Consider the following 27726-nt stretch of genomic DNA (forward strand, 5'->3'; position numbering starts at 1 on the left):
AACTTATAAACGAAAGAAGGGAGGGGTAAAAAGCTAATTGGCCTAAGTTTGAAAAGCTAGAAAAGTGGTGTTTTTATTTATTTATTTTTTTTTTGCTGGTTGGAGAAGAAGGTCATAATAGGTATTAAATAAGAATAACATGATGTTGTCAGCCCAAAAATACCATAATTGAAGAGGTTGACTAGTTGACCATAATTGAAGAGGCTGACTTAGTCCTAAAATAGTAAAATCATAACTACAAAGTCTACAAGTGATCCGGATCCGGCACTGGAGCCATAATTATTCTCCAATTTATGTCAATGGACCTAATTTTGTGTTTTGTTTCAGACTATGAATTTAAGTAAGAGACTTAGGGACTTAAGTATTACGAAAAAACATATAATACAAGATTTTTTACAAATAATACAAGACTGAGTACTACGTCACCCAAAGTCTTTCTCACTCTACCAATAGTTCCAAGAGAAGTATCACCATCATCAGAAATTTCAAGGTCTTGACTTTTCTTCCTATCCATCCACATAATGATATGGCTCATGCAAGTTATATCTATAACCCCCAACAAACCATTATCACTTGAACATCTCTGCAAACCAGAAATCTCAATGGGTCTCTTTGGTTTGTTATTCTTTGCCTTTTCTTATACACTGGTACTACACTTCAATCTAAGCACTGCCCAAACCCATGTTACTGAGTTCTGTTTAGGAGGAAATTACACAACAAACAGCACATTTCAAGCTGATCTCAGCATCCTACTTTCATCCATATCCAATTATAGCACTCTTACAAATAATACAAAATATTTTAACAACACCGTGAGAAGTAATTCAGATGGAGTTTATGGGCTTTTCCAATGCAGAGGTGATTATACCTCTGAAGACTGCAAGAAGTGTGCGAAAACTGCAACTGAAGAGGTCACAATTCGGTGCCCGTTCAAGAAAGAATCAGTTCTTTTTTACGATGAGTGTTTGTTGCACTACTCAGACAAGCCTGTTATATCTACTATGCAGCTTGATCCGACTGTTGATACAAGAGATATTAGTGGCACGAATCAGTTCACTCCGAGACTAAACGAGTTGATGGAAGGCATAGTGGCACGAGCTGTTTCTAATTCATCCAGTTTGTTTGCAGTTGGTGAAAATTATTTCACAAGCTCTAATAATATATTTGGACTAGCCCAGTGCACTCAAGATATAAGTAGGACTGATTGTGGTAGATGTCTAAATAGATCTATTTCTCAGCTTTCATTATGTTGTAATACGAGAGAAGGTGGACGAGTTATTAAACCAAGTTGTATCGTAAGGTTCGAGATTTACAACTTCTTTGGACCAGAAGCAATCATTCCTGCTTTACCTCCAGCTCCTCCTCCTTCCACTCCAAACACGAATACAACCAACGGTAAGCGATCAAACTTAAATTAAGCGAATTTTCATGCAACGGAATTTAATTTGGTCATTTGATTTTCTGAGATAGGGCTCTGCTGCAAGCCTGCAATGCAGCTAGCTTTATTGATGCAATGTTTGATAGAAGATTTATCATTTAGTCATAGCAAACGGATTGCTCGGTCTTACGGATAAACTTGCTTATCATGTGAAGTGATCATTCATGATGCTTTAGTTGTTGCACTTGTCACCAAAAAGCAAACAAAGTTGTTTACGGAGTGCACTCTATATATGTAATATAGTAGAAACATATTTGCTCTTTGATCTAAAGTCTAATTCCTTCTGGTTGAAGTTGATGTTTATCTTATCTGTACTGAAAAGTTTAGAGTAGTTTTACCAGTAGGTGCAGGGTCCTGCTTTGTGTATGTAAAGAGAACTGCACTTGAGTTTGTGAGTTAGTAAAATGCTATGTCTTACCAAGCTGTGGCGTTCTGTTAGTCCAGTAAATAATTTGATTAGAAAACGCCAAATATGGGTATGGTGGTAAGGCACTAAACTGACTATAAAGCATATAACAAAGCATAATGGCACTGGGATATGCAAGTATAGTATATAAAATATGATCAGGCAACTAGAAGAATCTTTTTGTACAGTTGACGTCAATTTTTGTATGTGTTCATCAACTTATCTGTTTTATCTTTTCCAGGACAAGGGAAGAAATCATCAAAAAATGTCGTCATTATAGTACTTCCTACAGTAATTGTGGTGGTACTGCTGCTTCTATCCATGATCACCATTTGCTTCTGTTTGTGCAAAAAGAAAGGAATCAATATAGTCAAGAGTAAGTATAGATTTTGTTCTTCTTTTATCTCAATTAGTTTGCAGAGAAATCAATGATCAAGAAACTCGTCTGCAAGATTACTTTCTTTATTTATATGTCTATCTTTGTTTCCTCATTGAAGTGTCTTTTTCTCGAATTATAAGATGAAGAGATGTACGATATATTATCTTGATGATGATGTTTACTTTGGCAGATGTGGATGAGATAAGTAGTGTTGAATCCCTGCAATTCAACTGTGATACAGTAAGAGCTGCCACAGAGGACTTCTGCGATTCTAATAAGCTTGGGGAAGGTGGCTTTGGGCTTGTTTATAAGGTTATACAATATTTCCATACTCAAGAATCAACTTAACAGGACTGTCTAAAACTTTAAATGTATGCTAAACTATTTAATTTACCCCCCTCCCCACCCCACCCCCTCTATCGACAGGGTAAGCTTTCCAATGGGAAGGACATAGCTGTAAAGAGGTTATCTAGAAACGCAGGTCAAGGAATAGAAGAATTTAAGAACGAGGTTTTGTTACTAGCCAAACTTCAACATAGGAATCTTGTAAAGCTTTTTGGTTTCTGCTTGGAAAGGAATGAAAAGCTTCTCATCTACGAATTTGTACCAAATGCAAGTCTCGATCAGTTTTTATTTGGTTTGCTTCAATATCTCTCTAGCCACTTTTGGTCTCTTTTACATGTGCATATGCACACATACACGAGCACCCACACTTTTTCATTACCATATATTAAACAAGAACATTCATTAATTTTGGAATAAGCCAAATAAGCCATCGAATATATATATACGGGCTCGCTATGTCGACATACAAAATTGACATACGCATTCCAAAAGCAGATTTGCACATTGAACTAAGGGCTGATTTTTGGTAGAGATGACTTACCTACTATGGATAGTATCTCTACAAAAAATCACCTCAATCGGATATGTCTAGTCTTGTCAAAAGATTTTCAAAAGAGTGTTAAAATTCTGGATCGGCAGATAAATTTCTAATTTGAACTCAATTTTTGGTAGGGTTAGAAATGTTCAAAGGAGCTGATTTTTTGTGGAGATGATCTCCATGTTGTAGAGATCACATCCCCAGAAAATCAGTTTTTAGTTCATTATGTAGATATGTAGGATTGCGTATGTCAATTTTGTATGTCGACGAAGCGAGCCGATATATATATATATATATATATATATATATATATATATATATATATATATATATATATATATATAAAACAAATGTTCTTTATGTGACTATTCCTTGTAGTATCATTATGTAGATATGTAGGATTGCGTATGTCAATTTTGTATGTCGACGTAGCGAGCCCGATATATATATATATATATATATATATATATATATATAAACAAATGTTCTTTATGTGACTATTCCTTGTAGTATCATGGGGTGCAAGAGCAAGTTTCAAAGTTATTTGCTATATAATTTGTATCTTCACTTGTAGATCCGGTCAAGCGCTCATATTTGGATTGGGAAAGACGCTATAAAATCATTGGAGGGATTGCTCGAGGCCTTCTATATCTTCATGAGGATTCCCATGACAGAATTATCCATCGAGATCTGAAGGCTAGCAATATTTTGTTAGATGCCCAAATGAATCCAAAAATTTCTGATTTTGGCGTGGCCAGGCTTTTCGTGGTGGACCAGACTCAGGGCAATACAAGTAGAGTTGTTGGAACATAGTAAGTATATGAACCACATTGTTATTTTATTTGAAGAGGCATATTATGTTTTGGAATCAGAATTACACATTCGATTGACTACCCTTTATTTAGTTATTTTTTCTTTTTTCTTTTTCTTTCTCAGTGAGCTAACTATTGTATTAAGAAGAACAAAAAGAAAAGGGCAGGGGGGGGACCTATTTACAACATTATGTTAATGTATTTCTGTGCAAAGAAATACATACAACACTAATCAAAACTAATCAAAGTTATGTAAGGGGTAATTGCATCGTTGTATGCACTACCACCCTTAGGAACTAAGGGGTCAACATACATCAAAAGTTTCTAGCTAGCATCTAGGCCATCTTCTCATGTAGTTCCGATACCTAGTTAGGTTGTAACTTAGATCTAGTATTTGGTGGAGAAACATGAGTCTGCTTCCTCCCACTAGCTCTCTTGACCTGCTTTGATTATTTTTAGTTTGCTTAACACCGGAGTGAATTCTTTTTTATCCTTTTCCCGGTACTAATTATATATTTTATTTAAAAGAGGGGTGCAACACGAGGACTTCCCAAGAGGTCACCCATCCTAGTGCTACTCTCGCCCAAGTTCTGCTATAAAATAGAATGCATTCTTGGTCCCCATCTAAAATAAAAATAATTGTTGATGCAGCGGGTATATGTCTCCAGAGTATGCAATGCATGGACAATACTCAGTGAAATCAGATGTCTTCAGTTTTGGTGTCTTGGTTTTGGAGATAATAAGCGGGCAGAAGAACAATTCAGAACATGTTGAAGACCTTTTAAGCTATGTGAGTATGTCCATGGTTGTTATTTATCCATTTTTCTTACATCTTTATAAGCTTCAGTACGTCCTCCCTCTAAGAACAACAAATATAGTTAAGAATGCGAAACTTAAATACATTTTTGAACAGTCCAAGATACAGCAGCTTTTACTTCTACTGAAAAATAACCTATGATGATTTGTTGCAGGCATGGAGACAGTGGGAGGAAGGGATTGCTTTAGAGTTAATAGAACCGACACTGCGGGAATGCTATTCAAGAAAGGAAGTAATGAGATGCATACACATTGGCTTGTTATGTGCTCAAGAAGATGTAGTTAGGAGACCTACAATGGCATCAGTTGTTCTAATGCTAAACAGCTACTCAGTCACCCTTCCATTACCTACTGCACCTCCCTTGTTTGCAAGTAGAAAGGAGAAAGGAACTTGGCTTGACAACAGAGGAGCATGGAACAAACACAACTAATGCAAGCCAACCAATTCTACCAGACCGATCTATTAGTAGTTAGTTCCATACTAGAGTCTATTAATGAAGCATCGATTAGCGAGTTATACCCTTGTTAATACTCGTGCATGGATGAAGAGTACTATGAATTAGAATATACTAGATTTTTGGAACCGTTCAACGAATGGGGACAATTTTTATATAATTTTTTTCATTTTATTATTATGTATCAAAAATCTTATTCCAAACTATGTTGAAACTCATACAGTAAATTAATTGATCAAAGTTTCCAGAGCCAATAATTTGTTATGGCTATTAAACAAAGTTACAAACATAGAATGCTGAGCAAAATCCATTAAAAAGTAAAATCTTGCGTTGTTGGTCATCAATGTGGGAAAGGCTGGCACGAAGGGGCTCTACTGACATTTTCTTATAGTACTTGTTGCTTCTAACCTAATAACTGTAACATTTGGACCCACTAAAAAAACAATTAATTATACCTCTTTGCTTCAACTTTTACTTGTAAACGACATATTAAAATGAGATTTTCATATATGAGATACCACAATTGGTTTTAATCTAATGGTTCAATATAAGTTTGTTTTTCCCTTATTCTAAAAAACTACAAAAGATAACCAACTTTAGAATACTCATTTTTTAGTATTTAACCTCAAAATACTTATATCGTCCAATAAATTTAAGCACAAAACAAAATTTAGTTGAAATCTGACACGTAGCTAGTAAAGCTTATGCATCAAAATCGATTAAATAGAGATATGGAAAGAAAACCCGATAAAGAAAACAATTAATTATACCTATTTTTTGCTTCCTCTTATACTCACATTAAAATGATATTTTCACAAATGAGAAACAATGGTAAGTATATGGAAAAATATTGATAAGAATTAAATTGGACATTACTCCAACTCACACTTATATCAATTACCTTACTCTCGATTCATGTTGAAATATAGTTTGAGTAAAGGTATCGTCCCATGCCTAATATTGAAGCACTTGTTCACAACTTAGCTATACTACTCAAGAGAAACCTTAAATGAGAGAAGGCTTTAGGTGGAAGTTTTTACACTACACTATACTTCTTTTAATTATAAGTTATAAAAGTTATTAATAACAAATTTATTCTAAAATTATTAAAGAAGATAGAAGAAAGAGAAGTGTGGAGGATTGATTTACCATGTGATTTAAACTACTATTAATGAAATACATATTTCAATTGTTAGTTTTCATATTCACTTTGATTCATATATAAATCAAAGTGAATAATTAAACTTTGATCCCTAGTAGAATTTCTAAATCTCTAAAGAGATTCTACTAGCATGAGAGATTAAATTAGCACCCTATCTCTAGAGCACTTCTTCAACCTCTAGTTTGTTTTCCATTTTTAACTATTTGGTAATTGAAGGAAAAATTAAACTTGTTAAATTTTAAGTAATTGAATTACATCTTCATTAATAGAGTTATCCTCACATGGGTTTATCTAACCCTCCACAAGAGATGAGTTAGCTCATGGTGAGATAACTATAACTAATGAAAATGAAGAAGAAGAAGAAGAAATTTCTTATTTCCTAAACTATGGAATTATTTTTCTAAATATGAAACTAAAAGAGAGAGAAGAAGAGAGTGAAGGGCTACAAGACCACAAATCACAAGTAAATTGGCAAGTTTATTTAGAGCACCACCCCTCCTATTTATAGTTTCAAAGGAGTGAAATGGGTGGCCAAGATTATATCTTATATTTTCAATCTAAAGGTTACAAATTAATCTACTTTTATAATATAATTTATTTAATCTAAGTGGAGAAAGTGGGTAAATAGTAATTCCCATTACAAGATAAATAATTAGGAGTGGTTTGTGCACGTATTAAGTGGAGAAAGTTGGTGATTACATAAGCTTCCACTTAATGACATCATGATGAATAGTAATTGGATTTTTATTTTGTCTTGGTTTGGACCTATTTTAATTCCCAATCCAGTAAATTGATGGAACCTATATACCATTGTGTAGAGTTTGTCACGTTGATCGTTTTGACAGGTCACACGCCCAAAATGGAGTTCGGAGTCAAACGATATGATTTTCTGAAGTTTCGTTGACTTTTTTGCAAGATTTGACTAGGGTTGACCCGGAATTTACTATTTTGACCAGGCTTCATGGGCTTGATTTAAGCTTCCAATGGGCTTCTTTTGGACTTGATAAAAAGGCTTTGTTTCCAATTAGCATATTCACTTTGTTTCTATGCTAAAATACCGATTTTGTTGAAATTTCATCTTTTACATTTCGAAACCTGCAAAAGCATGAAAATACAATTAATTTGCATTTATTACACACATAATTAACCAATATATAATGTCTCTACAGGGTTTATATTACAGTTTTGGGTGCTTATCACACCACCCCCAAACAACATTTTGCTTGTTCTCAAGCAAAGAAGAGACACTAAACAGATAAGTGGCCAAAAAATGTATAGTCTAAGCTAATTCTCGTTTTGCAAAGTGCGATTGCATTGACCATATGCAACAAGGCCTGAAACCACTAGAAATTCCCTAGTGGACGAGTTATAGCCTCGTGAGAGTTTTCCAGAGAAGATACTCACAAACTTCACTTATACTACAACGACTCAGTAACAAGGGCTTCCCCTTAGTTGATCTCAGATATCTATACATCTCATTAGCGGGGAACAAAAACTAATTTCTATGAAACTTAAGTTAATAAATTGACAATAATTAAAACATCTACATATGATCATGTATGCAGTGAATTTTTACAATGAACTGTACAAGCAGGGCCGTTTCTGGATCCTTTGGAGAGCGTCCTTAAGTAGGTTCTCACAGGTATGTGTCAAAACACAAATTCTCTCATAATTTTTCCACTCAAATTTTGCTAACTCCAGTGTGCAGTGGGCACACGTTTCCTCACATACTCAATGACATTCAGAAGAGCCGAGGTCGATTGATCACAACTACTACTTATTATCACACTACCCTATTCCTAGTTGGGCTAGAGGTCTTTATTTAGTATTATGGGGCTTAGGTGGTAGTGTAGAAGAAAATGGAATGGAAACTCAAAAATATGATAAGTATGAGAGAATAAGGTCTTCAAAATTTAACACTAGAGAAATCCTTTGGTCTTTCTGCTTCTAACTTATGTTTCCATTCTCAGCCCTTTTTGGCTTGTGACTCATTTTGATTTGACTTGGAGGGTTCTAACTTTCTTTTTATTTTCTTTTTGGAAACTTATTTATATTTTTCTTATCTTTTCTGAAGCAAGTAACTGATTTTTGTTTGGACAAGTCCTTCTCTTCACTTTTCTGCATTCATCCTATTTCTCATACTCATCAAATAGGTAGGTTTATTTTATTTTGGGGTTAATAGATGGGTAAGGAAATGTTGGTGAAAATGAAAATGGCTAAATGAAAGGTTCAATAGGGGTGACTAGCGGTAAAATTTGTACAGGTATATGTATTTATGGCTATATCGATCCAAAGAAAGCCTAAATTCTCTTCTAGGATTCGGATAGTGATCCAGTAAGTAGACGTGTGATTTCTTTACTCGAAATAACTACTCTTCTGTGTCATTACTCATACATCACTCCTGTCGAGGCTTTTAGGCTAGATTCTCAATGGATTTGAAATTAAGTAGTCTAATCGTGGGTCCCAGAAACTTACTACTAAGTACAGTCAATGATACTCATTGCATGAATGTTCATGAAAAGATGTAAAAATTAGTGCCTACGTATTAACCTAAGTTTCAAGGAACAAATTCTCATCCTAGTGCTAAGGTGAGATTTCTAGACAATTTTCATTACAGAAAAGGAAACAAGACTTTGTCACTAATTACGTTGAAAAGAAAAGAAAGTAAAACTATAAACAAGCTAATAATATGCTAAATTTTTGCAAAAAAGGTTCTAACCACCCCAAAACAGAATGACACTTTGTCCTCAAAGTGTAAGAGAGAGAAAAAAGATACCTGAGAAGTTTTAAGCAAAAATTCAGCGAACAAACTGCAACAAAAAGTTATTCGAGCACAATATACAATATACCAAAAGAAAACTGAAATTATCACACTAAGCAAAGAAAACAAACAACATACAAAGAAAAAAACAAATATTACAGAACAAAAAGGGAAGAGCACACCAAATACAAATATAGACAACCTAACATGTAAATTCAGGGCGCATCCAATCTAGGATCATCATGTGTTTTTGTCTGAATACTCTGACGTGGCATTCACGTGAAAGTGAGTAGTTTCCAAAGTGGGTCTTTCAACGTCAAATTCCCAAGACGAAGAACAAGTTGTGCAAAAATATTAAAAAATAAGGAGGAAGGTGTCACAATGAAGTTAGACCAATGAAAAAGCACGCAACACATAATTATTTATATGTTGTTGTTTATGTTACGTATTTTTTGCAAATCTTACTTAGTCTATTAAATATTGATTAGTATAGTGGCTAGCAAGGTATCAATCCTACTCTAAATAATTAAGTGATGATAATAGAAATTTCTAATCTAAGTTACTCTAAAGGATGCAAGTAAAAGATGTGGCTAAGTAATGATGAATAGATAGTTGATTTGATTTGAGATGTAAACTATGCATAAACTAAACTAAATTAAATATATGAATATGAATCAAGAGAGAGAATATATTGGGAGAGATGAATCCACCAAAATTATAGAATTAGTCTAATAGATCTACCTATCATGCTTAATATAAATCACCAATAGAAACTCACCATACCTACAAACCTTATGCTCATAACCATGATGATAATATGTGGCTTTCAACATGCTTTCTATCTTTCCATCAAATACTTCTTCAATATCTAACCAAATTGTGCTTTAAGTGGCATTCAATATACAACTCTAGGTGCCATGGAAAATCCACATGTGGCATTAACCATACAACTAATTGAGGTGCCATAAAGAATCCAATCATCACACTATAACACTAAAAACTAGAAGAAAAGAATCTAAGGTTTGTGGTATTTGGCTCTACACAATTATGAATTACCCTAAGACCTCCTAACCTCCACAGGAGCATTAGATCAATGGATGAATAAGAATAAACTCAATGAGGGATTTAAACTAAAACATAATAGAATAAGAACTAAACTAAAACATATGAAAATGCTTCATCTCCCCTCCCAAGAGAAGGGAGATTAGCTCCTCATATTATGCTATGAACACAATATGAAAAAGAATAATCTTTATAGCTATTAATGGTGAAAAGGTCTGAACTTTCTTCTCTCTTAATTCTAGATCTAAGATGCAAACACTAAATTTCCTAGATGATGTAAACTGAGGTTTTTGTGCCTTATATATTGGCTTACATGCTCGTCTGGATAGAGATCCGAATCCTATGTTTATTTGTTGTCAAACTCTCTGTAATCTTTCTAGAAGCAATCCTGGAAAAACTAGATTCGTTTTCACAAAAGTGAGACGTGGCCCACTTTGCCCTGCAGGCTATTTCGCAAGCTGCAGCTTCTGGTAGCTTTCAGTTTCCTAATTCTTGTGAAACTCTAACTTTTTTTTTCCATGTTGATCTTCTCTTCCTATGAAGTCGAAATTAAGGCTTTGAGATCAGATTTAAGACTCTTCTAACTCAATTATTATCCTTTTTTAGAGTCCCATTAGGCTTGGCACTTATGGAGACAAATATGACATTTTTCCCCTAGGCCTTTAGCTGTAATTCCCAGTGACTACTTTTTGACTTGTTTGACTTCTTTTCCCTCCACATTTCACATTTAGGTTCTTTGACCTGCAAACCCTCAAATTCCATCATATTAGAATATTTAAATATAAAATGGAGACTAATATACACATAATTAGGGATATAAATCATTACTTTTGAGCACTTATCACAGCCCCCCAACTAGCATTTTGCTAGTCTCTTAGCAAATATGTGTTATACTAGAGAAGTGTTCAAAGCTAACAATACTAATTAAATAATAATACTAACTCATTTTCGCAAGTATTGCGGTTGTATTTACCATATGCAACAAGGCCTTAAACTTTTAAGTTACCCTTAAAGGACGAGTTATAGCCTCGTGAGGGTTTTCAGTTGATATACCAACAAAATCAATTTTACATATGAACTATGATGAAATCTAGATAAAGCAATTTTTTCAGTTAAAATGTCTAAATCAAAAGGTTATTACTTATCACACCCATGATCATAAAACATTAGGCTAAGGTTCTATTCATAAAGATATAAAAGACTGACTAATCATCCTAACTAGAGTTTATTCATTTTAACCATTTTGATTTCTTTCTCTTTTCCAAGCAACGGAATTTCTATCTCACCTTTGGATTAGTATTTTGACTTCAAATCTCACTGTATTAAACCCTTTTATACACACTAATCTTACATGTCTCTGATTTGAATTGATCAGCTGAACCCTTTTGGGTTGCCTACGTACTCCTGAGCCCTTCTCGGAGGATCAAGCTGTGTCGTAATTCTCCTATCCCTTTTCTCGTTTCCTCTCTTTTCTCTCTCCCTCCTCTTTATAACTCCTTTTCTCTTTTGTAACTTCCTCTTTCATATGGTTCGTTGATCTCCCTTTTCATTCTGTGTCCACTACCTCTCCATGTGTCGCTCTGGTCCTCTGGCAGTTAGGGTTCCGCGGACCTGATATACTGCAGTATGTTCTTTCTTTACTATTTCGCATCCGGCCCACTTGCCACATATAACCTCTCATGTCACTAATATGACCACTACAGATGCCCCCTCTCGGGTCTGTCGATGAAGACGGTGGACCCGAGAAGACCTTGACCTCTCCTGTAATTGTACTTGAATTCCAAACCTGCGCAGTACCATAGGACTTGATCTCATGTTTTTTATTTGTGTATTCCTCTGGCACTAGTCGGATAGTGCGAAGCATATTCGTGAAGGGCTCATCCATCCGCGGTCTTTGGCAGTCGGGGGCAGCTCAGTTTGCCCCCAGGTTGATTCCACGAAGACTCATCCCACTACCATTCTGCGAAAGGTCTCTTCCCCTTGGCACTCACTCTTCACATTCCATCATCATGCCCACGAAGAGTCTCAACCCAGCTACCAACTCTCCTTCATATAACCCACTACTAAGCCCACGGAGGGTTTATTCCCTTTAGCTCTCCCTATTCAAACTCAACATATTGCCCGTGAAAGGTCTCATCCCCTTCTCCTCGGCGCTCTGTAAAACTCCACATCATGTTCGCGAAGGGCTCATCCCCTCCATTTCTTTTTTGGAGAACTCAACAATATATCCGCGAATGATCTCAACCCTTTCGCTCATTCGTAACACACAACCTCTTCGTAAGGGTCTTATCCCATTCTCCTCGGCACTTTGTAACTCCACATCATGTTCGCGAAGGGCTCCATCCACCCCGCTCTCTGTGGTCACCTGTGAAGCTTGAGGGGCAGCTCAGTTTGCCCCCTAGTTTGATTCGGACTTATAGTCCGCGAAGGGCTCATCCCCCCCGCTGTCTTTGGTCAGCTGTGAAGCTTGATGGGGCAGCTTAGTTTGCCCCCAAGTTTGTTTTGGACGTATAGTCCGCGAAGGGCTCATCCCCCCCGCTGTCTTTGGTCAGCTGTGAAGCTTGATGGGGCCGCTCCGTTTGCCCCCAAGTTTGTTTTGGACATATAGTCCGCGAAGGGCTCATCCCCCCCGCTGTCTTTGGTCAGCTGTGAAGCTTGATGGGGCCACTCAGTTTGTCCCAAGCTTGATTCAGACACTGCGGTCCACGAAGGGCTCATCCCCCCCGCTTTGGCTTCGAGGCAGCTCATTTTGCCCCAAGCTTGATTCGGACACTGCGGTCCACGAAAGGCTCATCCTTCCTGCTCTGGCTTCGAGGCAGCTCATTTTGCCCCAAGCTTGATTCGGACACTGCGGTCCACGAAGGGGCTCATCCCCGCTCTCTGGCTTAGATGTAGCTCAACTCTATCTCTTCCCACACAAGAGTAGACCAAGTATCCTCTAGTAAATATGTGCGGACAAATTCTCAAGGCATTAAGAAATAATAGTGTACATGTATATAACTCGGTGCAAAGATATCATGCCCTTAATGTGACCTGTAAGTCACCACTACATAGTGATACCAGTAGACTCTGAGGTTCCCCGTATAGCTAGTATGGGGCTCGACCCCGGTCTTAGTCAATGCTATATTATGCAATAAACATTAATGCAAAAAGTAAACTCTTTGATGAGAATATAGTGTATGAAAACAAGGTAGTAAATGAGGTGAGATGGATCCATCTCCTAATACCCGCTCAAACTCCGCTCGGTTCCACGGTACCGCAAGTCTTTCTCTTTATCTGTAACCTGAAACTTTCATGTTCGAGTATTGTACAAATAACACATGAGATTCAATGAAGGATATTCCACATAAACATTTGCATACAAATATAACGGCGATCATATGCTCCAAACGGTGTACCAACTGTCTTACCCTGAATGTACAACCCCGTTTCTCATTCATGGTCTGCGACCACCTAAAGCGAATAGGTTCATGGAATACCACGAGGTCTGGGACAACCCCAACTTTATTCCCACATATATCTCTACCAAGGATGGGAACAAAACTTGTCTGCCCCCAGTGCAACACTGGTTGACGACTGAGTCACTATTCTTTCGTCTATTATATACATGATGGTAAAATAACAAGTTACCTGCTGAGGTATGTGTCTCTGCATTTCTTTTGTAATCACCTTACCATTCGCGCGTTGTTTGGACACGAGGGCCCGCGACGCTTAAAGTTTTGGACACGAGGGTTCATGACACTTAAATATGCATCAATAGTTGTGTACCTTTCTCCAACTCTCAATAGAGACGTTGTAGACTCAATAGAGAGCTTATGGATGTCGGAATCTCACCGTATAAACTATTGAAGGAAAGAACAAGACGCTCAAGAGCACCAAAATTACCAATATTGCTTGGAACACTCCTAGATATCTGATTACACGAGAGGTTAAGGTACTTCAGACTAGTACCCAAACTCCAGAAATCCGATGACAAACTCTTGATTTTGTTATTTCTCAAATCCAAAGTTTGAAGCGTGCTGAGCTTTCCAACAGTGGTTTCAGGTATTACACCAGAGTGCCGCCCCATTCCAGATGCCACTAACCCAATAACACTTTGTTGTTTGGCATTAAAAAAAACACCTTCCTATAAACAAACAGAAGCAGAATTATTCATGTTTGAAGAAGTTGCACTAATGCCCATTTTTCGAGGGAAAACATACAAAATATCCATCTGTATTGGCTTGTTGGGAAACCAGAGTTCTAAATTACAGTATGAGAACTAGAACGGAACCAAAGAAACAACAACCACAACCCATTTGAGCAACTGTAAGAAAACCAACTCAATGATTCTATATCAAGTACTTGATGGAATTGGTTTTTTGGTTGAATGTTTTTGCAGTATTGTTTGACTTGTGTTACCACCTTCAACAAGTCAAAACCAGCATCATTTTTGACAAGATTGGTAATGGAGATGAAGTAGTAGTTTGGACTAGATTACAAGGATCCATGAAAACTAATCTGTACTATAAGCAAACATGGTGTAAGTTGAAAATCACTATTCACTAGAAAATGAGAATTATCTTCTGTTCTGTATAAAAAATGAGAACGTGAACTCACCTTGTCCAGTTCTACAGTTTCATATATGAATGCAAACAAACTCTGCTTCTTTTGTCTCTTCTTGACTCTTGAGAATATGAGATGCTCCGAACTTATTTTATGCCCGTAAAGCACTGACTACAGTTACTGAATTGAATTCTACTCTCTTCTCAACCATCTCATTGAAAAGACCCAGTGCTTCAGTAGTCTTCCCGTTCTGAGAATAGCAACCAATCATAGAGCTCCATGAAACAATATATTTTTCATCCATCAGGCCGACCAACTTTCTTGCATTATCAACTGAACCCGACTTTTCCCGTACGTATTCAACAAGGAATTAACCAAAGACAAATCAGTATTAAATCCCATCCTAATCACAAACCCATTAACAGATTTTCCAGTCAAAAGAAACCCCAATTGTGCATAAGCAGCAAGGGCGCTAACAAACGTCATATTCAGACCCAATCTTCTTCTCACACTTCTTAACAAACCCATGGATCATTCTTCCCATTTCAGGCTCCAACAAACCCGCACAAGCTTTAACAACGATGGGTATAATAAAATTATCAGGCATTTCCATCATCACCATTTCGAACTGGACTCCATCATCACCATTTCGAAGTGAATTAATCGTATGCTCACCTTACTTAAACACACATACCCAACCATGGCTTATCAGTTTGGCAACATTAGCAAAAGGAGACACCTTTTTATGGTTTTTGTTGACCCCTAAATAGCATCCACGGCCTCCCTCTTCTTCACCCCATCTGCTCCACTTATCCACTTATCTATTCGATTCCCCACAGACGGTGCCATTGTATTAACCCCTTTTATACACACTAATCTTACATGTCTCTGATTTGAATTGATCAACTGAACCCTTTTGGGTTGCCTACGTACCCCCGAGCCTTTCTCGGAGGATCAAGCTGTGCCGTAGTTCTCCTTTCCTCTCTTTTCTCTCTCCCTCATCTTTATAACTCCTTTTCTCTTTTGTAACTTCCTCTTTCATCTGGTTCGTTGATCTCCCTTTTCATTCTATGTCCACTACCTCTCCATGTGTCGCTCTGGTCCTCTGGCAATTAGGGTTTCGCGGACCTGATATACTACAGTATGTTCTTTCTTTACTATTTCGCATCCGGCCCACTTGCCACATATAACCTCTCATGTCACGAATATGACCACTACACTCACCATTTCATACACTCACAAGAAAATCTCTCTCAGATAAGTTTTATATTTTACCTCCATATGTAGGGAAATGAGTAAAAAGTAGAACATCCCACATATTTAGTCAGAAAGACGGAAATTTACAAATATGTAAATAAAGTCTCATGGAAAGAATGTCAATCACATTTGAAGTGTCCGGTCTTTCACTTTAGCATCCTCTCACCTATTCTACACTTCATATTATACTTTAGTGATAAGTCTGGGTATTAAAACGGGGCTTACGACAGGTTAACAAAAAAAAGGGTAAAAATGATTCAAAAATTTCGGAGAATATACTAAAGACTTTTTGTTTTTGACCTTCTTGGAAATTTTCTTCACTTGTAGACTGCAACACTTGAACTCTATCACTACTTTTGGTCAATTATTTATATTTCTTTTCTTTTCTTTATTTTCTTTTTTTTTCTTTGAGCAAAATGAATGATTTTCTTCATTTGACTTTGGTAAAATTTCCTTCAAAATCTTCTTCGTTCTAGCTTTCTCTTTAGTTCTTTAGAAATCCTCAGAAATATGGATAAGGCTAATAATATGGGATATACTCCTTATCTGGAGTTGGGTTTAAGATGATTGGTTTAAGAATAAAAGGGTTTAATATATAAGGCTCAAAAGTGGTTAACATGATAATCCTACTAGGTGGGATAAAGGCTAATTGGTTCACTACTTGACTTATTAGTATGATATTCTGCTTGAATAAACTACAACAACCTAATGGCTATCTCTCCAGTTGATGCCACCTCGTGATTGACCAAATCAAGAATAAATGAGACTACATAACGAATTTAAGCACAGAAAAATGGTTGAGTCAACTTGGACTCAGATTTACGTAAAGACTCTCCAAGAAATTAAAATTGAAAGGCTCAAGTCTCACAGGTCAAGTCTCTGTACTAATCATCTTGTTTGGTAGAAGTTTAAGTTGCTCTTTCATTTGAAATTCCTCTAGTGGTGTATTATATGAACTTACTTTAGACTAAGACTTTTATCAGTGAGATCTATTTCTAGTAATAGAAACTTAATCTAAAATTCTTACTAATCCTGGTCATGACTTATAATTTCCAATTTCATTAGCCAATTTAAACGATAAAAATATACTTTTCACCTAGAATCACCATAATTCACATATAAACTTTCCAAATATTGTAATTAAAATATTGCAAAATTTTGATTCTCACCCCCCTAACTAAATTAGGCATTGTCCTCAATGACTAAATAAAATAACTGAAAGCTTATCATAATTGAAATAATCAGAGAAGGAGGGATATTACCTTAAATGCGTGCAAAATTACATAAGCTAAAATCTGTAGAATTTATATCCTTAACAAAAGAAATAAGAGTAATGATTCATGAGGATTAAAATTACTATAATGACTAAATATTTGTCATGTGCTCAATCCATAGAGTTATACATCTCCAAAAAGGTGGAGAAAAGGTGTTAGAGTAGAATGTAAGAGTCACATGTACAAATGACACAACTGAAAATTTTAAACAATGAATAATAGTAATAATAATAATAATAACTTAAATCAATAGTTTCATTGTTGCACGGAATACAAGATTTGTCTCTGCCTACAAATAAGAGTGATAAAACCATAATAGACAATCAAGTACATGAGTGATAAAAAATAGTTATTAAGAAAATGTGAAACTGTGAGAGTCCAAATTTCTCTACGAGAAAATCAATTATGATAATAAGCTCATATTCATTATCCCATTCAACTTTATTTTCCCAGGCCACTCGCCTTCTCATAATCGATTCGACAATCATAAAAACATCAAACAATATATCTTCAAGACATTTGTCACCCTTAGAATAAAAGAGATAGTCCCAATCCTGATTTTTGCATTCTTGTTTATAAAATCCATTCATGGCATTGTTATCAAACAACTCTCCATAACAGAGTTCTGTGTGAATCTTTCGTTCGGTCATCATGTCCAACTATTTGCAAACTTGTCATTGAGCTGGCTTAATATGTATGGCCAAACAGAGGGTAAGAGGACACAACAAAACCACAGGAACGAGACTGAAAATTCAAATACTTGCTCGGTATAAAATCGTCCAGTTCAGAACCTTCTTTCTCCTAAATCTTTTTCAAGCGCGAACTTAAGCCAAATACCCAAAACCTCCTTATCACCCCTACTTATAATAACTAGTTCATCCACCTAAACTCTTCCAATAAAAATGGCCAACGAGGATACCAGAATAATTGAATAAAGTCACTACACGCCTGCACATGTAATGAAGTTTGACTGAGACCACACTAGGACACTGGCATGTAGATAACAATTGTGATTTACTCGAAATAGAGCTAAAGAGCCCAAAGCCATGCTGTCTTAACGTAGTCCATTAACCTAACCAATCTACCGTTCCTTCCTTATAACCAAAACCTCCTGATCACCCCTCTTGTTCTTCTCTCTTCCACATTGTAACAGTGGAAAAAATAGAAACCATCTCTATTGAATGCAATTGAGAACTTCTAGAATTTAGAGCATTCTAAAATTGGGTGATAGCTTATCAGGAGAATAGGACGTCCAACACCACTATTTGGAAATCTAGAGTTCTAGATTTTTAATTTTAAAACATTGTGTGAACTGACCAAAGTTAATACTTGCCGATTAGGAAGTGTGCCACGTCTGGGGTAGACTAGAAGATGAGGCCATAACTTCTGGTTTTGGTTGAAAGAGGGTTGTTATATTGTTTAGTGCGGCTGAAGGAAGATGATGGAGGCGATGAGTGAAAGAAAGTATCGGGCCTTCTTTGTTTTATATAATAAAAGCCTAGTTGATTGGGCTTTTTTAGTTTTTAGGCCCAAAATGATTATCTGTAAACTTTGACTTGGATTAGGTCCAAAACAAATTAGGATTCTAACTTCCTAGTCCGGAACAGAGAAGAATTTCACCTTACTACTTAACGCAACAACACAGATGCATCAAATAATAGTTCTAAGCTCATATCAAATTAATACTCATGCATAAAAATATCACTCAATATATAATTATTGATATTCTAAGAAATTAAAAACAACTAATCCCATGACAGTAGAAAATAAAATTAACTTCTACGTACCCTCTTCGCAATACTATACCATAACGACTAAAAAATAGATTAATTCTCTGTATTCTTGATACTTCAAGCTCATTCCCGAACCTTTTGTGGTGATGGGATAGAGAATACAGAGATGTAGAAAGTGTTGATGTAGTGAACGCAGGAGACGCTACAAAATATAGCTTTATAGGAAACCTTTTAAAAGTGCTCCATGTCTATACTAGTCCTAATCGTGAAGCTACAACTTCCTGACGCTGGGCAAATTCCAACTCCTATCTTAACTCAAATTCCAAAATCTAACGCACTCTCCCTCTTTTGCCTTGCACGAACTGGGTTAGTTTTCCTGGTTTTATTGGAACTTCCCTAGTCCTCTATCATTGTTTGAATTGGATTTGGAGAAAGCTACTCACAGTTGGAATGGAAATATAAAAAGCTCAAGAATTCGGTGAGTTTTTTACTTTATATCTTCAAAGACGAGGTTCAGTGCAGCATTTATTTTCTCGATTCGATTTCCTTGTCATGAGCTACTGATTAAACTATCTATTTAACTACTTGGGTTGCCTCCCATAAGCGCTACGTTTAATATCGCCAGCCGACACAGAGGGGGGAAACTTAAGGTTACCCCCCTAACTAGCTTAGGTAATTAATTTTATAAATTTGTGGGTCTTTTATAGTCAGATTCGCTAGACTTAAAACTTGTTTGTAATCCAATTTTTGCTCTTTTTATCTTCCTTCTTTTCCATGCGTGGCCTATACATTTTAGTAGAGGGCGAGTCATCTTAATTAAATCTTTGATAAATCTACGATTAAAAGTAGCTTGACATAAAGATGCTCGAATGTCCTCTATTTTTGTATGAGATTGACCAGTGTCTAGTAATGTATTAATATGGGGTAAAACAATATCCTTGTTATAATTCATGCCTAATTGTGATACACATGATATAAATGGATCTTTGTAGTGAGTGTTCCTAAAACGTTTATTAGCTATTGTGTGTATTGCACATAGATCATCCATCTTTTCCGTATCATCGTCAGAGTTTCTAAATAATGTAAAGATGTTTACATCTACTCTCATATTCCCAAAAGTGATAGACATGTTCCCATTCCTACAATTAATTAAAGCTTCTGCTGTAGCTAAGAATGGTCTACCCAAGATTATAGGAATTTGGTTTCCATTTGTAGGTAAAGTGTCAAGAACTATAAAATCAACAAGGTAATAAAAATCAGAGACCTTGATAATCACATCCTCTATTACCCTTTGTGGAATCTTAATAGATATATCAGCTAACTGTAGTGTAACATTTGTTGGTTTCAAGTCCTTTAACCCTAGCTGTTTATAAACTGAGTATGGTAATAAATTCACACTAGCACCTAAATTCAATAATACTTGATCAATGTAGTCATCTCCTATTCTACACGTAACTGTAGGACTACCGGGGTCCTTATGCTTTACTACAGCTTTGTTCTGTAGAAAAGATGAACAACTTTGTGCAATAAAAGTATCCTTAGGAATATTTGTTTTCTTCTTCACTAGGTCTTTTATAAATTTAGCATATGAAGGTATTTGTTTAATTGCACTTAGAAAAGGAATATTGATATGTAGATTTTTAAAAATATTCATGATCTCATTATATTGTGCTTCCTTTTTGTTATCTTTTAACCTAGAGGGGAATGGTGCGGGTGGAATTTTTTTCAGTTACCTGCTCTTTGGTTTTCTCAGTTTCAACTGACTTTTCCTTCTCTTTTGTTATAACAACTTTATCAGAATCAGGTATGTCAACTTCGTTATCTACTTTCTTTCCTCACCTAAGGGTAGATATTGAGTTAACTGCCTCTGTGGGTGCGAATGAAGGGGTGGTTTCAACTTGATAAACATTTCTACCTTTAGGGTTTTCTTTAGATTGACTTGGTAGAGTTCCCTTGGGTCTCTCGGCTAGACTAGCTAGTATCTGATTGAATTGTTGGCTTATCTGTTAAGTCATAACATTGAATTTTTGGTCAATTCTTTTGAATTCATTCTCAGTTTTGGTGGCTGAAGCTTTCATGGTTTCATCTATAGTATTGGGTTGGGTTTGGTAATTAACCATAGGATCAATAGCTAATTCTCTGTTCATGTTTGTTTGTTGTTATTGTTGTGGTTGTGGATAATACTGTGGAGAAGGTACTACTGCGCCTCTATTATTCATGTATTGTTGCCTATTGTTCTCTTGATTACCTTGAAAACCATATTGGTTTTGCTGTGGAGACATGTTTTGTCTCCATGAATTGTTTGAGTTATTCCTAAGATCTGGGTTATAGTTGTTGTTGTTGTTATTAAAATTATTTTGATAACCCTGTCTTTTGAATGTATTAAAAGCACAAACATCATCAGTACCTTGAGCAACAAGCATAGAGCAAACTGAGGTGTCGTGATCTATAGTAAGACATTTTTCACAAAATTGGTTGACATTCATTGCTTGTTGAGGTTGATTATTCATTAGAGAATTTAATGTAAATGAATCAAACTTCTTGTTTAAAGTTTCAATTCCTGTGGATAAACTAGCAATGGCACCTTCAAGTTTCTCATTGAGTTCTTTTTTAACTCTCAGAAAAGTTTTGCAAAAAAGTGTAGGCTTCATCAGGAGTAAGACTAGTAAATCTTCCTCCATTCATTGATTCAATTAACTGACGGTTCATAGGTGAAAGACATTTTATAAAGTAATGTACTATATTAAGTATGTCAAAACCATGATGTGGACAACGGACAAGTAAATCATTAAATCTATCCCATGTTGTATGAAACTCTTCATTAGGTTTTTCTTTGAAGGTTGAAATAGCCAATTGCATGGCTTCAGTTTTACGTAAAGGGTAATATTGTTTCATAAACTTGTGTGATAGTTGCTCCCAAGTAGTTATAGAATTAGAGGGTAGGGATCTATACCAATGTAGTGCGGCATCCTCAAAAGTCAAGGGGAACAACCTTAATCTAGTTTCTTCAGGGGAAAGATGAGGTGCTTTAAAAGTACTTAATATGCTCAAGAACTTACTCAGATGATTATATGGTTCTTCATTTGTTTTGCTATAATATCTTGGCAACATATTAAGAATGGTGGGCTTAATCTCATAGTTATTGTTATTGTCGGGCATCACTATGCAGTTCGGTGGTTGAACCACGATAGGTTGAAACAAGGTGCTAAGAGTTCTTTGATCAGCCATGGCGGCTAATGGTACTCTCTTTGGTGTATCCTCTAAGTCTACTAGTGGTGTGTGTGTTTCAGATTAAGAATCAGATCCTGAGTTCGATGGTGTAGTCTCCTCCAAAACCAGAATTAGAAGATTGTTACAAGAATTAGCTCTTCTGATAAATCGTTTACGAGGTGAATCACGAAACCAAGTTTTCATGCACTAGATAATAAAGCTATATAAAATAATCTAATATGCACTTAATTAACTAAATTATATTATCAAACTATATGATGCTAACTATTAATGTTAATTATGAAACCGCTAACAGGGGATTCACGGTGGAAGAGAAGTACTTACTGTTACAGAAAGCAAAGCAAGTCTAAAAATTTTGAAACTTTTATAGCAGCTACTTGATATGGCCAGGAAGTAGCATGTAAAATTTCTGAGCAATCGAAGCTTTCTAAGTCCCTCTTCTGTACTGTTTAATCCTGCAGAGTCCAGTGAAGAAGTTTTCTACATACACTGTAAACAATCGATTGAATAAATAAGTAAAAGAGCACTAAAAATCACGAAAGTTTTACTGGAGTCTCTTGACGTGTCATGGATGATCCTGTAAAATGTTTTGATTATTTGGAGTTTTACAGATCCTTCTTCTCGACTGTTCTTCCAGAGACCTTGGTCCTGAAAAGCTGCAGAAACACATTGAAAACAAGCAACTAGTTAAGTGCTCAAAACAGGTCAAAAAATACCCAAATTATTACTGGAAGCTCCTGACGAATCGAGGTTCCTCCTGTAAAAAATTTAGAATTTTTGATATTATGCAAATAACTCTGCTCGACTGTTTTTATAGATGCTTCCGTCCTGAAAACTGAAAATGTGGTACTGCAAAGATGATGTTAGTTACCCAGGTAAGACAAGTACAAAAAATTCAAATTTTTTTAATAAATTACTGATACTGTACAGATCAACTCTATAAAATTTCAGATGTTTTTTTTGAAATTTATACATACATTTTATGTACTGTTCTTTTATGTTAAACAAATACTAAACTTTATGAAAATACTTTCTACTATGCAAATCTAATTGAATTATGCTAAATTAATCTAATTAAGCTAAATATGTAATTTATACTATATGAATTCCAAAATTAAAGTAATCTAAATTAAATATTCTATCACCTAATCAATTTAGAGCAGGCAGCAGCGCCATTGAAATAACTTCCATTTTGTTATCTTTTAACCTAGAGGGGAATGGTGCAGGTGGAATTTTTTCAGTTACCTGCTCTTTGGTTTTCTCAGTTTCAACTGGCTTTTCCTTATCTTTTGTTATAACAACTTCATCAGAATCAAGTATGTCAACTTTGTTATCTACTTTCTTTCCTGACCTAAGGGTAGATATCGAGTTAACTCCTTCTGTGGATGCGGATGAAGGGGTGGTTTCAACTTGATAAACATTTCTACCTTTTGGGTTTTGTTCAGTTGGCTTGGTAAGATTCCTTTGGGTCTCTCGGCTAGACTAGCTAATACCTGATTGAATTGTTGGCTAATCTGTTGAGTCATAACATCGAATTTTTGGTCAATTCTTTTGAATTCATTCTCGGTTTTGGTGGCTAAAGCTTTCATGGTTTCATCTATGGTATTGGGTTGGGTTTGGTAATTAGCCACAGGATCAATAGCTAATTCTCTGTTTATGTTTGTTTGTTATTGTTGTTGTTGTGGTTGTGGATAATACTGTGGAGATGGTACTACTGCGCCTCTATTATTCATGTATTGTTGCCTATTGTTCCCTTGATTACCTTGAAAACCATATTGGTTTTGCTGTGGAGACATGTTTTGTCTCCATGAATTGTTTGAGTTATTCCTAAGATCTGGGTTATAGTTGTTGTTGTTGTTAAAATTATTTTGATAACCCTGTTGAGAATCAAAATTTTGCACGCATTTAAGGTAATATCCCTCCTTCTCTGATTATTTCAATTATGGTAAGCTTTCAGTTATTTTATTTAGTCATCTAGGAAATTCAGTGTTTGCATCTTAGATCTAGAATTAAGAGAGAAGAAAGTTCAGACCTTTACACCATTAATAGCTATAAAGATTATTTCTTTTCATATTGTGTTCATAGCATAGTATGATGAGCTAATCTCCCTTCTCTTGGGAGGGGAGATGAAGCCTTTTTCATATGTTTTAGTTTAGTTCTTCTTCTATTATGTTTTAGTTTAAATCCCTCATTGAGTTTCTTCTTATTCATTAATTGATCTAATGCTCCTGTGGAGGTTAGGAGGTCTTAGGGTAATTCATAATTGTGTAGAGCCAAATACCACAAACCCTAGATTCTTTTCTTCTAGTTTTTAGTGTTATAGTGTGATGATTGGATTCTTTATGGCACCTCAATTAGTTGTATGGTTAATGCCACATGTGGATTTTCCATGGCACCTAGAGTTGTATATTGAATGCCACTTAAAGTACAATTTGGTTAGATAGAAGATATCATTGGAGATTGAAAAAACATTTGATGGAAAGATAGAAAGCACATTGAAAGTCACATATTATCATCATGGTTATGAGCATAAGGTTTGTAGGTATGGTGACTTTCTATTGGTGATTTATATTAAGCATGGTAGGTAGATCTATTAGACTAATTCTATGATTTTGGTGGATTCATCTCTCCCAAGATATTCTCTCTCTTGATTCATATTCATATATTTAATTTAGTTTATTTTATGCATAGTTTAAATCTCAAACCAAATCAACCATATAATCATTATTACTTAGCCACATCTTCTACTTGCATCCATTAGAGTAATTTAGAGTAGAAATTTCTATTATCATCAACTAGTTATTTAGAGTAAGATTGATACCTTGCTAGCCACTATACTAATCAATATTTAATAGGCTAACTAAGATTTGCAAAAGATACGTAACACAAACAACGACATACAAATATATTTTTCATACATATACGTGTTACCATAGTAGAAAGTATTTTCATAAAGTTTAGTGTTTGTTTAACAGAAAAAAACAGTACATAAAACGTATTTATAAATTTCAAAAAATTTTGAAATTTTACAGAGTTGATCTGTACAGTATCGGTAATTTATTGAAATTTTTTCGAAGTTTTAGTACTTGTCTTACCTGGATAACTAACATTTTCTTTGCAGTACCCCATTTTCCGTTTTCAGGACGCAAGCATCTGTAAAAACAGTCGAGCAGAGTTATTTGCACATTATCAAAAATTCTAAATTTTTTATAGGAGGAAACCTCGATTCGTCAGGAGCTTCCTATAAAAATTTGGGTATTGTTTGACCTGTTTTGACCACTTAACTAGTTGCTTGTTTTCAGTGTGTTTCTGCAGTTTTTCAGGACCAAGATCTCTGGAAGAACAGTCGAGAAGAAGGATTTGTAAAACTCCAAATAATCCAAAATTTTCACAGTATCATCCCTAATATGTCAGGAACTCCAATAAAAATTTCGTGATTTGTAGTAATGTTTTACTTATTTAATCAATCAATTGTTTATAGTGTGTGCAGAAAACTTTTTCACTAGACCTCTGCAGGATTAAACAGTACAGAAGAGGGACTTAGCAAGCTCCGATTGCTCTGAAATTTTACAGGCTACTTCCTGGACGTATCAAGTAGCGGCTATAAAACTTTCAAAAATCTTGGACTTGTTTTGCTTGCTGTAACAATAAGTGCTTCTCTTCCACCGTGAATCCCCTGTTAGCGGTTTCATAATTAGCATTAATAGTTAGCATCATATAGTTTGATAATATAATTTAGTTAATTAAGTGCATATTAGATTATTTTATATAGTTTTATTATCTAGTGCATGAAAACTTGGTTTCGTGATTCACCTCATAAACGTTTAATCAGAAGAGCTAATTCTTGTAACAATCTTCCAATTCTGGTTTTGGAGGAGACCACACCATCGAACTTAGGATCTGATTCTGAATCTGAAACACACACACCAATAGTAGACTTAGAGGATACACTAGAGAGAGTACCATTAGCCGTCATGGCTGATCAAAGAACTCTTAGCACCTTGTTTCAACCTATCGCGGTTCAACCACCGAACTGCATAGTGATCCCCGACAATAACAATAACTATGAGATTAAGCCCACCATTCTTAATATGTTGCCAAGATATTATGGCAAAACAAATGAAGAACCGTATAATCATCTAAGTAATTTCTTGAGCATATTAAGTACTTTTAAAGCACCTCATCTTTCCCCTGAAGAAACTAGATTAAGGTTGTTCCCCTTGACTTTTGAGGATGCCGCACTACGTTGGTATAGATCCCTACCCTCTAATTCTATAACTATTTGGGAGCAACTATCACAAAGTTCATGAAACAATATTACCCTTTACGTAAAACTGAAACCATGCAATTGGCTATTTCAACCTTCAAAGGAAAACCTAATGAAGAGTTTCATACAACATGGGATAAATTTAATGATTTACTTGTCTGTTGTCCACATCATGGTTTCGACATACTTAGTATAGTACATTACTTTATAAAAGGTCTTTCACCTATGAACCGTCAGTTAATTGAATCAATGAATGAAGGAAGATTTACTAGTCTTACTCCTGATGAAGCCTACACTTTTTTGCAAAACTTTTCTGAGAGTTCTAAGGATTGGGCCAATGGTAGTGACCATGAGGACATGACACAGGTAGATGGGGGGATGAGTTTTAGTAAACCAATTATGTATGAGGTTAAAAACGAACTTAATGAGAAACTTGAAGGTGACATTGCTAGTTTATCCACATGAATTGAAACTTTAAACAAGAAGTTTGATTCATTTACATTAAATTCTCCAATGAATAATCAACCTCAACAAGCAATGAATGTCAACTAATTTTGTGAAAATTGTCTTACTATAGATCACGACACCTCAGTTTGCTCTATGTTTGTTGCTCAAGGTACTGATGATGTTTGTGCTTTTAATACATTCAAAAGACAGGGTTATCAAAATAATTTTAGTAACAACAACAACAATAACCCAGATCTTAGAAATAACTCAAACAATTCATGGAGACAAAACATGTCTTAACAGCAAAACCAATATGGTTTTCAGGGTAATCAAGGGAACAATAAGCAACAATACATGAATAATAGAGGCGCAGTAGTACCTTCTCCACAGTATTACCCACAACAACAACAACCAAACGTAAATAGAGAATTAGCTATTGATCCTATGGCTAATTACCAAACCCAAACCAACAGCACAGATGAAACCATGAAAGCTTTAGCCACCAAAACCGAGAATGAATTCAAAAGAATTGACCAAAAATTTGATATTATGGCTCAACAAGTAACACAAAAAATTTCTTAGGTAACTCAACGGATGAGCCAACAATTCAATCAGATACTAGCTAGTCTAGCAGACAGACCCAAGGGAACTTTACTGAGTCAACCTGAACAAAACCCTAAAGGTAGAAATGTTTATCAAGTTGAAACCACCCCTTCATCCGCATCCACAAAGGGAGTTAACTCGATATCTACCCTTAGGTCAGGAAAGAAAGTAGATAACAAAGTTGACATACCTGAT

At 35.5% G+C, this 27726-nt stretch overlaps 1 protein-coding gene and 1 non-coding gene across 2 annotated transcripts; both read left to right on the forward strand.

Moving 5' to 3' along the window:
* The first annotated feature begins 475 nt into the window (after positions 1 to 475).
* LOC147477452 (cysteine-rich receptor-like protein kinase 10) lies at positions 476 to 5363 on the forward strand. The gene is made up of 7 exons (XM_086582488.1): positions 476 to 1395; positions 2086 to 2220; positions 2414 to 2535; positions 2650 to 2860; positions 3681 to 3918; positions 4570 to 4708; positions 4890 to 5363. The coding sequence occupies exons 1-7, from the start codon at positions 522 to 524 to the stop codon at positions 5163 to 5165; spliced, it is 1995 nt and encodes a 664-aa protein (XP_086438614.1). The 5' UTR covers positions 476 to 521; the 3' UTR covers positions 5166 to 5363.
* Positions 5364 to 21738: 16375 nt separating this feature from the next.
* LOC147477453 (small nucleolar RNA R71) lies at positions 21739 to 21847 on the forward strand. The gene has a single exon (XR_015209964.1). It is a non-coding gene; the product is annotated as a small nucleolar RNA R71 (small nucleolar RNA).
* Positions 21848 to 27726: the final 5879 nt, after the last annotated feature.

Source organism: Coptis chinensis, chromosome 9 (assembly GCF_015680905.1).
Source record: "Coptis chinensis isolate HL-2020 chromosome 9, ASM1568090v1, whole genome shotgun sequence".
Classification (NCBI taxonomy): domain Eukaryota; kingdom Viridiplantae; phylum Streptophyta; class Magnoliopsida; order Ranunculales; family Ranunculaceae; genus Coptis; species Coptis chinensis.

Coding starts and splice junctions, on each gene's coding strand:
- LOC147477452 (XM_086582488.1), top strand. CDS start 522: ATGATATGGCTCATGCAAGTTATATCTATAACCCCCAACAAACCATTA. Junction 1,396..2,085: donor AAACACGAATACAACCAACG/GTAAGCGATCAA, acceptor TATCTTTTCCAG/GACAAGGGAAGAAATCATCA. Junction 2,221..2,413: donor AGGAATCAATATAGTCAAGA/GTAAGTATAGAT, acceptor TTACTTTGGCAG/ATGTGGATGAGATAAGTAGT.